This window comes from Coturnix japonica, unplaced genomic scaffold, assembly GCF_054131305.1.
Source record: "Coturnix japonica strain WE unplaced genomic scaffold, WE-NBRP24 Scf061, whole genome shotgun sequence".
Classification (NCBI taxonomy): Eukaryota; Metazoa; Chordata; class Aves; order Galliformes; family Phasianidae; genus Coturnix; species Coturnix japonica.
In genome coordinates this window covers 169,122-179,998 of record NW_028188964.1, presented here as the reverse complement: position 1 = coordinate 179,998, position 10,877 = coordinate 169,122, and the positions used below count along the sequence as shown (strand labels likewise).

The following is a 10,877-nucleotide window of genomic DNA, read 5'->3' as shown; positions in this document are numbered from 1 at the left end:
GCGCCGCCGGCTCCGATTGGCTGAGGCTCCGCGCGCGGGAGCGGCCGCCATCTTGTGTCTCGGGGCCTCCCGGCTCTCCCTTCGTTCGGCTGAAGCCGCTGCCGCAGCCCGGGCCGCCCCTCACGGCAGCGCCGCTGCAGCCGCTGCGCGCCGGAGCTGTCCGGGCAGCACCGAGACGGAACCGCGGCACGACGGGAGCGGTGCTGAGGACGGCGGCGCCGGAGGTGTGCGGGAGAACGGGGCCGGGCCGGGGCCGGGGAGAGGAAGCTGAGGTGGGCTGTGGGTGTAGGGGGCAGTGGGGGAGGAGTGGGGGGGATGGGGGAGTTGAGGGGGCTGTGGGGTAACGTGTGGCCGTGGGGGGGCTGTAGGTCCTATGGGGCTGTAGGGAGGGCCTAGGGTAATGTGGGGCTGTGGGGGGCAGTGGGATGGATGTAGGGGTGAACAGTGGGGGAGATGGGGTTGTAGTGGGCTGTGTGGGGATCCCGAGGGATAGGAGGAAATGGGTGGCTGTGAGGGGAATGTGGGGTCTGCCGGTGGCTGTAGGGGGATATGGGGATGTAGGTAGTGAAAGGTGAAGTGGGAATGTAGAAAGGTGTGAGGGGGTTATCGGGAGAGCTGTGGGGCTCTAGGGAGCACTGTTTGGGCTGTAGAGGGCTATAGGGCTGTGCGGGGTTTGTAGGAGGATATGGGGCTGTAGGGTGCTAGGGGGAGTGCAGGGGTAGATGTAGGTGTATGTGGGGCTATGGGGAGCTTCCTAGTGGCCATAGGAGGGGGTATGGGGTTCTAGAGAGTTGTCTGGGACTTTTGATGTGGTCTAGGGCTATATGGGACAGCGGGGGCTCTGGGGAGAATATAGATGACTGTGGAGGGGCTAGAGGGCTGATGCTGGGATGTGGGGGGCTCCAGGGGATCATGGAGCTCTAGGGGGCAGGGGTGCTCTGTAGGGCTGTGGGGGAGTTGTAAGGTTCTAAAGGGGGGGGTGTAGGGTGCTCTGGGTGGATTATAGGAGGGTATGTGTCTCTAAGGGACTGTGGGTGGGCAGTAGGAGGATTGTAGTGGGATACAGTGTTATAGGGAATGTATGGGGCTATAGAGTGGGTTATAGGGGCATGTGGGGCTAGAAGGCTCTCCCTCGCTTCCCCTTTCATTTCCCCCTCCTGTCTTTGTGCTCACTGCTGTCTCTCCATTCCTTGTCTGTTGCCAGGTAATTCTGCTGTTGACACGGCATGCAATTGAGAGAGTTGTGGAAAACAGCTACTGGATGCCCAACTGGGCTCTGAAATCCCTGGGTATGTAGACAGCTTCACTACCCTCAGCTTTGCGCCTGGCACTCCCCAAAACCTGCCCAGCTCTGCTTCCTGTCACACTTATCTCATAGAGCTTTAGGATGGCTGAGGTCTGAAGGGACCTTAAGACCATCCCAGTCCAACTCCCTGCCACTGACAGGACTGCCACCCTTTGCCTCAAGGTGCTCAGGGCCCCATCCAACCTGGTCTCCAACGCCTCCGGGAATGGGGCATCCATGGCTCCTCTGGGCAGCACATTGCAGGGCCTCACCGCCCACTGGGGGTCAAGAATTTCCTCCTCACATCCCGTCTAAAGCCCCCATCTCTGAGAATTTAAAAACCCTTCAACTCTGCTCCCAGGGCTGACCGACTCATTTCCCCTGGTGCTCAATCAGCGCATCAGGCCGGGACTCAGCAGTTCCCATACACAGCAGGAGGGATTCTGCACCCCAGAGCCCCGCCAAGAGCTTTGGGGAATGAGCATTCACTCCTTCAGCTTGTCTCTGGGCTGTCCCAGTGCACGTCTGTCCATCTTTATTTCAGGTGCCACTGTTGATGCGGAGAGGACAACCAAGAGTTACGGTGGGAAAGGCCGGCTTTCTCCCCTCTTTTCCTCCGCGAAGTCCCCTGAGACCCTCTTGCAGGTATGGCAGGAGAAGTGCTGACTGTGGGCTTCCCCCACTTACTTTCGCCCCCCTCCCCCCGCAGACACCCCACAGAGCCCCATAAGGGCTCCCCCTCCATCCCCCAGCCCTTCCTTCCCCCGATCTGTCCCCCTCCATCCTTTCCCCCTCCCCATCCTTCTGCCCCCATCCTTCCCCCACATACTTCCCCATCCCTCCCCCCCATCCTTTCCATTCCTCCCTCCATCCTCCCCGATCCTTCCCCCAGTCTTTCCTACCCCCAACCCTTCCCTCACATTCTCCCTCCCCCCCATTCCTCACTCCATTCTGGCTGCACATCCATTTCCTTTGGCCCAGCTGCTCTGCTCAGCCCACACTCTTCCCCACATCACTGACACCAGCGTTGGGAGGGTGCTGGGCTGACAGATGCTGGGGAGGGCTGCCCCGCCGGCTCTGGGCAAGCAGAGAAAGGCGGTTGACTCCAGAGCTGTTGTCCAAACCTTTGCATATTCCCCTCCTGTCCCTTGAGTAGCGTTCCATTACGGGGAGCACGGCAGCCCACACAGAAGACAAATTCTGTGCTCCTTGCCCAGCATCCAGCTCTGGCGACTCTTTGCCTCACCACTGATATACGCATCTCTCTCATTTCAGCCCGATGTTTCTGCTGGCAACTGCTGGGCTTTCCGAGGTTCACAGGGCCACGCCGTCATCCACCTGCCGGAGAACATCTGGCCCACGGCTTTCACTGTTTGGCATGTCTCCAAGGCGGTGTCTCCCTCTGGGGATGTCAACAGTGCCCCCAGAGACTTTGCCATCTTGGTAAGTCTCTGCCTGCTGCTGCTTCTGGAGGCCCCCGAGGAAAAAGTTTTGCCATAGAGCCCCATAAGAGCCCATTGAAATCCTATAGAGCCCCAGAGACAACCAACAGAACTCCATAACCACAACATAAGACCCCATAGACCCCCAAAGAGCCCTATAGAGCCCCCACAGACACCCCATAGAGCCCCATAATGCTCCATAAGACCCCCTAGAGCTGCACAAGAAGCTCATAGAGAACCAAAGAGCCTCATGGTGCCCCACAGACACCCAACAGGGCCCCATAAGGGCCCTACAGACACCCAACAGAGCCCCATAACTGCCACATAGAGCCCTGTAAGACCCCATAGAGCCACACAAGAGCTCATAGAGCACCATAGAGCCACACGGTAGACACCCAACAGAGCCCCATACGACCCCATACTGTTGGGAGCTCCCAAATTTCAGTGGTGGGCTGCTGCAGAGCACGGCATCCTGCCTGAGGGCACCGAATCCCTTGGCTGGTTCCATGTCTCCAAAGGCCTCTGCTGCTCTTTGTGGCCGAGCAGCTGGGAGCAATTGCTCCACGTGCCCTGACTCAGGTTCGCCCTCCGTTGTGCTCCAATCCTACCAGAGCACAGGGAGGGTTGGAAGGGCTCCCACCTTTGGCCTCAGTGTGTTCTTTATGGCACGGCCTGCCTAAGTGTGACCGCCATCATCTCTTGTCTTTGAGGGAGTGGATGAGGACGAAAGGGAAACTCTCCTGGGACTGTATGTTTATGACGTGGGTGGAGATATTGCGCAGACCTTCCACGTTCAGGTATGGCAAGTGCAATGGGGGAGGCCGGGCTGCCTGCAAGTCATGGGAAGAAAGAGCTTTCCTGCCCACCCTCTGCTCTCCAACATGGCCGACTCCCGCGGGGTCCCTTTTGCAAGCCTTTGGAAGCACTTGTTGTGCCGTGGCTCTTCCCATGCCCATAACAAAGCCTCTCCTCTGCTACTGCTTCACTTATATACTGAGGCCTTGAAATAACTAAAAACTGCTTCACTTGTATACTGAGACCTTGAAATAACAACAAACTACTTCACTTATATACTGAGACCTTGAAAGAAAAGATTCTTCTCTTGTTCTAAAGGCACAAACAACATTTGATTCCCACACTGATAAGATGGGTGATAACAAGAGAGGGGTCTGCATGCTAAACAACTATTGAATATGGATCAGAATTCCAGGAAATCATTGACTGTGGGGCGAACAGTGGGAGCTATGGGGCACTATGAGATCTATGGGATGCTTTGGGATCTATGGGGAGAACAGTGGGAGCTATGGGGCACTATGGGGCACTGGTCCCCCTCCGGCCCATAACGAAGCCTTTCCTCTTTGCATTGGCAGGAGAAGCCCCTTCAGTCCTACAAAAGGATTAAAATGGATGTACGCAGCAACTGGGGGAACGCGGAATACACCTGCGTGTACCGATTCGAAATCCACGGCAACCCCTAAAAACACCTAGAAACCCCTAAAAATCCCTAATAAACCCTAAAAACCCCTAAAAAAACCTAAAAACCATAAAAAACCCTAATAAACCCTAAAAACCCCTAAACTCTGATGTCTACCAGAGGGTTTTAATTAGGGATTGATCATTCAATGAAGAGATGTCGATGACTTTCTGCCCGCCTCGAGGCTGGTTGGGGGGAGGGAGGAGCTGCGGGGATGAGTTGGGTGGGTGTTTGGGGGGGGGGCTGGGGTGGGGACCGGGGCTAAGCCACAGGACAAGCAGGCCAACTTGGCCAAGTTCCCCAGGGCACAGCACATGCTGGATGAGGCAGAGGAACGTGCTGACACGGCTGAGTCCCAGGTAACAAGCTGCAGGCACGGAGCCGTGACATCAGCATCAAGGTGGGTTCCTACCCCACATCCCTGCCCTCCATCTTCTCACCTCCCTCCATCTCCTTTCCCAATAGAAAGGACTCAGTGAGGAACGAAAGCTGCAGATGCTCTGCCTTCCAGCCCCAACCTCTGATCTCACAACCCCTTTGGATCTCTCAACTCTCCTGCTTTCAGCCAATAGGAATTGTTGAGCGGCAGCAGCTGCATTTGTGGGACAGGGCTTAGTGTGGGTGGTGCTGTGGGGTTGGTGTGGGAGCCACGGGAGATGGAGGGTGGCCAAGAGTGTGAGTTAGCCACTCAGGCCATCCCACAGTGCCGTGAACTGTGGTACTAAAGGGCTGGACTGGAAGCACTGAGGTTTTGAGGGCCTGATGCACAGAGGGAGGCCAAAAAAGAGACCACGAGTCCATGAGCATTTATGGCACAAAGGAAGGCTTAGAGCTGTAATGGAGAACACACCTGGAGGCACAGATGCCTGCAAGCTGTCCTAGAGGCATAGGGGGAGGCCTAAAGGCTTAGAGGTTGCCCAGGAGGCTTAGAGGCCTTAAGGTAAAACAGCCTGGAGGGAGGCCCAGAGCCTGGCCAAGATGCCTTGCAGCTTAGTAGTCTTGAGGCCAAAGTGAGGCGTGGACTTCTTCCTTCTTCCACCCGGGCGGTAACGCCGGACAATCCACCCGCCCTTGTTTCTCCATCCCCGGTACCGGAACTGAAAAGAGCCGAAAAGAGCCGAAAAAAGCCGAAAAAAGCCGAAGTTCGGCTGGTGTTCGGAGCCGCTTCGGCTGCCGGAGGAGCCTTCTGAAGGGTATTCCGGCTTACTTCCGGGTTGGTCTGGCGACTTCCGGTCCGGTTCGGCTCTCTTCGGATGTATTCGGAAGCGCTCGGGCCGTTCTGAAGCGACTTCCGGTTTACTTTCGGTTTGCTCCGAGATCCACTTCGTCTCCGTTCGGAAGCGCTCGGGTCTTTTCGGAGCGAGTTCCGGTTTATTTCCGGGTTCCTTCGATTTCACCTTCGGAATTCTTCGGAACCGCTCGGGTCGGGTTCGGAACCACTCCCAGCGACTTTCGGTTGACTTCCGGGTTGCTACAGGCGGCTTCCGGTCGGGTTCGGAGCTGTTCGGAACCTTTCGGAAACGCTCGGGTCTATTTCGGGATCGCTACGAGCGATTTCCGGGTTTTTCGGGCTTCGGTTCCGTTCGGAAGCGCTCGGGTCAACTTCGGAAACATTCAGAAACTTTCAGGTCCAGTTCGGAGCCGTTCGGAGCCGTTCGGGGTCGCTACGAGCGACTTCCGGGTTTCTTCAGGCTTCGGAACCATTCGGATCCTTTCGGAAGCTCTCGGGTTCACTTCGGAGGAGCTCGGAAACGCTCGGAGCCCTTCGGGTCCACTTCGGAGCCATTCGGGATCGCTACGAGCAATTTCCGTGTCTCTTCGGGCTTCGGACCCTTTCGGAGCCATTCGGAACCGTTCGGAAGCGCTCCGGTCGACTTTGGAGACGCTCGGAAACACTCGGGTCCAGTTCGGAGCCATTCGGGATCGCTACGAGCGACTTCCTTGTTCCTTCACGCTTCGGAACCGTTCGGAACCTTTCGGAAGCGCTCGGATCGACTTCAGAACCACTCGGGTGCACTCGGAAGCGCTCGGAGCCGCTCGGGTCAAGTTCGGAGCCGCTCCGCTCGACTTCCGGGTTTCTTCGGGCTTCGGAAACCTTCGGAGCCGTTCGGAAGTTCGGAACCCGGAAGTCCCTTTATGCCTCTCTAAACCCGGAAGTCTCTTCTACCCCGTCCAACTCTATGGCCCTGGAGGACCGTCTCAATACAATCAATGCGTTGCCATCTGTTTAATGAGTTAGAAGCGTTAATTAATGAGCTTTAATTAATCCCGGAGCAACATCCGGGTCTTTTCTAGATCCGTACTGAAGAGGCGAGCCAAGATGGCGGCCGGGAGAGACCGGAAGTAGCGATTGAGGCGCTGGGTTTGGAGTTCCTATAGGTGCCAAATAGTGAGCCATTAAAATGAATGGAGGCTCTGAGCTGCCAAACAGTCTTCCATAGGAATGAATGGAGGCCCATAGGTGCCAAATAGGGAGCTATTAGGGTGAATGGTGGGCCAGATAGCTGCCAAATAGTGAGCCATATGAATGAATGGAGCCCCATAGGAATGAACGGAGGCCCATAGTTGCCAAATAGGGATTCATTCGAATGAATGGAGGGCCAGGAATGCCAAATAGTTAACCCGTAGAGCCCCATAGAGACCCCATAAACCCCATAGAGACCCCATAGCACCCCATAGAGCCCTATAGCCCCCCATAGACCCCCATAGAGATCCATAGACCCCTATAGACCCTCCATAGAGCCCCATAGATCCCAACAGACCCCCACAGAGCTCCATAGAACACCATAGAACCCCATAGAGCCCCACAGACCCCCATAGAACGCCATAGAGCCCCACAGACACCCCATAAACCCCCAAAGACCCCAATAGAGCCCCATAGAGCCCCATATAGACCCCATAGAGCCCCATAGAGACCCATAGAGCCCCATAGACCACCATATACCCCCATAGACCCCCACAGACCCCCATAGACCCCATAAGGCTCCATAGAGCTCCATAGAACCCCATAGAGCCCCACAGACCCCCATAGAACGCCATAGAGCCCCATAGACACCCCATAAACCCCCACAGACCCCCATAGGACCCCATAGAGCCCCATAGAGCCCCATATAGACCCCATAGAGCCCCATAGAGACCCATAGAGCCCCATAGACCCCCATATACCCCCATAGACCCCCATAGACCCCATAGCTGCCAAATAGTGACCCATAGACCCCTATAGACCCCCCATAGAGCCCCATAGACCCCCATAGGACCCCATAGAGCCCCATAGACCCCCATAGACCCCATAAGGCTCCATAGAGCCCCATAGAACCCAATAGGACCCCATAGAACGCCATAGGACCCAATTGGATCCAATAGGACCCCATATAGACCCCATAGCCACCCATAGAGCCCCATAGACCCCTATAGACCCCATAGACCCCCATAGAACCCCATATATACCCCATAGACCCACCATATTCCCGGTGCTATAACCCAGCACCAATAGGATCCCGTCGGGGCACCCGCTCTTCAAGTAATGCTGGCTCCCCATAGGGAAGAATAGGACGTCCCCCACTTCCACCTCGAAGCTCAGGCTCTCCCCATTCTCCAACACCAGGCCGGCCTGCATTCGCATATTCATGAGCTCATTAAGCCTCATTTGCATCCCACCCTCCTATATCCCCTATATATAATATAGGGCCTTACCTTGCCACAGCCTTGGAGGATGTAAGCCAGCTCGTTAGTGTTAAGATGATAATGGGGTTGGCCAAGTTCATTAGGGAAGATCCTTAGGGTGGCTATGGTGAGAGGATCGGGGTGCTGCAATGGGTTATATATAGGATCATATAGGGTTATATAGGTTTATATGGGGGTCTATGGGGTCCTATGGGGGTCTATGGGGCTCTATGGGAATCTGTGGGGTGGCTATGGGGTCCTATGGGGCTCTATGGGAGTCAATGGATCACTATTTGGCAGCTATGGAGCTCTATGGGGTTCTATGGGGTTCTATGGGGCTCTATGGGGCTCTATGGGGGTCCTATGGGGGGTCTATGAGGGTCGTAGGGGTCCTATGGGGTCCAATGAATCACTATTTGGCAGCTATGGGGGCTAATGGATCGCTATTTGACAGCTATGGGGCTCTATGGGGTTCTATGGGGGGTTATGGGGTCTATGGGGCTCTATGGGGTCCTATGGGGCTCTATGGGGTCTAATGGGTCTGTATTTGGCAGCTATGGGGCTCTATGGGGTCCAGTGGAGGGTTATGGGGTCCTATGGGGCTCTATGGGTCACTATTTGGCAGCTATGGGGCTCTATGGGGGTCCTATGGGGGGTCTATGGGGTCTAATGGATCCCTATGGGGCTCTATGGGGCTCTATGGGGGTCTATAGGGTCCTATGCGGTGGCTATGGGACTCTATGGGGTCCTATGGGGGGTTATGGGGCTCTATGGGGTTCTATGGGGTTCTATGGGGCTCTATGGGTTTCTATGGGGCTCTATGGGGGAATATGGATCACTATTTGGCAGCTATGGGGCTCTATGTAATCGAATGGATCACTATTTGGCAACTACGCTTTCCAATGTAAACTAAGGGGTCACTATTTGGCAACGCTGGTTTCCTATGTCTTTTTATGGCTCACTATTTGGCAACAATGGGCCCCTATGTACACCAACGACTCCTTATTTGGCACCTATGCATTCCAATGGCTCACTATTTGGCAACCGACCCCTCCAAGGTCCTGGCAGCTTAAAGGCGTTACCTGAAGGAGCGACTGGATGTAAATGAGATTCATTGGTTCCATCCAGGTCCTGGCAGGTCGATACGGAGCCCAGTGGAAAACTCCGCCATTAAATGGTGCCGGAGGGGAACCTAAGGGGGATAGAAAGGTCCTGGAAGGTTAAAGGAAGGGTCCTGGAAGGGGAATATGGGATTATATGGGGGTATTAAGGTCCTGGAAGGGGAAGAATGGGGTCTAATGGGGTCTTATGGGGTCTATGGGGTCTTATGGGGTCTATTAAGGTCCTGGAAGGGTAATAATGGGGGTCTATGGGGTCTTTAAGGTCCTGGAAGGGTAATAGTGGGGTTTAATGGGGTCTTATGGGGTCTATGGGATCTTATGGGGTCTATTAAGGTCCTGGAAGGGTAATAATGGGGTCTTATGGGGTTATTAAGGTCCTGGAAGGGGAATAATGGGGTCTAATAAGGTCTTATGGGGTTGAGAAGGTCCTGGAAGGGGAATAATGGGATCTAATGGGGTCTATGGGGTCTTATGGGATCTTATGGGGTCTATGGGGTCTTATGGGGTCTATGGGGTGTTTAGGGTCCTGGAAGGGGAATAATGGGGTTTAATGGGGTCTATGGGGTCTTATGGGGTTCAGAAGGTCCTGGAAGGGTAATAATGGGGTCTTATGGAGTTATTAAGGTCCTGGAAGGGTAATAATGGGGTCTATGGTGTTTAATGGGGTCTTATGGGGTCTTTAAGGTCCTTGTAGGGTAATAATGGAGTCTTTGGGGTCTTATGTGGTCTATGGGGTCTTATGGGGTCTAATGGGGTTTAATGGGGTCTATGGGGTCTGATGGGGTCTGATGGGGTCTATGGGGTCTTATGGGGTCTAATGGGGTCTATGGGGTCTTATGGGGTCTTATGGGGTCTATGGAATCTTATGGGGTCTATGGGGTCTTATGGGGTCTTATGGGGTCTATGGGGTCTTATGGGGTGTTTAGGGTCCTGGAAGGGGAATAATGGGGTTTAATGGGGTCTATGGGGTCTTATGAGGTTGAGAAGGTCCTGGAAGGGTAATAATGGGGTCTTATGGGGTTATTAAGGTCCTGGAAGGGTAATAATGGGGTTTATGGTGTTTAATGGGGTCTTATGGGGTCTATGGGGTCCTTGTAGGGTAATAATGGAGTCTTTGGGGTCTTATGTGGTCTATGGGGTCTAATGGGGTCTATGGGGTCTTATGGGGTCTATGGAGTCTTATGGGGTCTATGGGGTCTTATGGGGTCTTATGGGGTCTATGGGGTCTTATGGGGTCTTATGGGGTCCTTACCTTTAAGGTCATATAAATACCGCCATATTTGCTCGTTATCCACCTGGGTGTAATTAACATCCCACACTGATTGACTTAAATTAATGGGGTGGTTCAAGGTTTGTAGGATCTGGACATTCCGGAAGCTTCCGATCCAATCCCGATCACTACGAAGCTGCCAGGACCCAAAAAAACCCCGTTATTAACCTGCCAGGACCCAAATCCCCCATAGAACCCAATGGGACGACCCTATTACCTCCCTTTTACCCTTCCAGGACCCAAAACCCCATAGAACCCAATGGGAAGACCCTATTACTTCCCTTTTACCCTTCCAGGACCCAAATCCCCCATAGAACCCAATGGGAAGACCCTATTACTTCCCTTTTACCCTTCCAGGACCCAAATCCCCCATAGAACCCAATGGGAAGACCCTATTACCAACTTTTACCCTTCCAGGACCCAAAACCCCATAGAACCCAATGGGAAGACCCTATTACCAACTTTTACCCTTCCAGAACCCAAATCCCCCATAGAACCCAATGGGAAGACCCTATTACCTCCCTTTTACCCTTCCAGGACCCCAATTCCCCATAGAACCCAATGGGAAGACCCTATTACCTCCCTTTTCCCCTTCCAGGACCCAAAACCCCATAGAACCCAA

At 54.4% G+C, this 10,877-nt stretch overlaps 1 protein-coding gene across 2 annotated transcripts; it reads left to right on the top strand.

Annotated features, from left to right (window-relative positions):
* The first annotated feature begins 1 nt into the window (after position 1).
* On the top strand, positions 2 to 4,305 carry LOC146751782 (SUN domain-containing protein 2-like). 2 transcript variants are annotated; one of them, XM_085533488.1, is made up of 6 exons: positions 2 to 272; positions 1,205 to 1,289; positions 1,830 to 1,930; positions 2,561 to 2,728; positions 3,438 to 3,524; positions 4,098 to 4,305. In XM_085533488.1, exons 2-6 carry the CDS (start codon positions 1,262 to 1,264, stop codon positions 4,203 to 4,205), a joined length of 492 nt encoding a protein of 163 aa, XP_085389614.1. In that variant the 5' UTR covers positions 2 to 272; positions 1,205 to 1,261; the 3' UTR covers positions 4,206 to 4,305. The 2 variants fall into 2 exon arrangements, with proteins under 2 accessions (XP_085389614.1, XP_085389613.1); XM_085533487.1 differs by having other exon boundaries at positions 3 to 224.
* Positions 4,306 to 10,877: the final 6,572 nt, after the last annotated feature.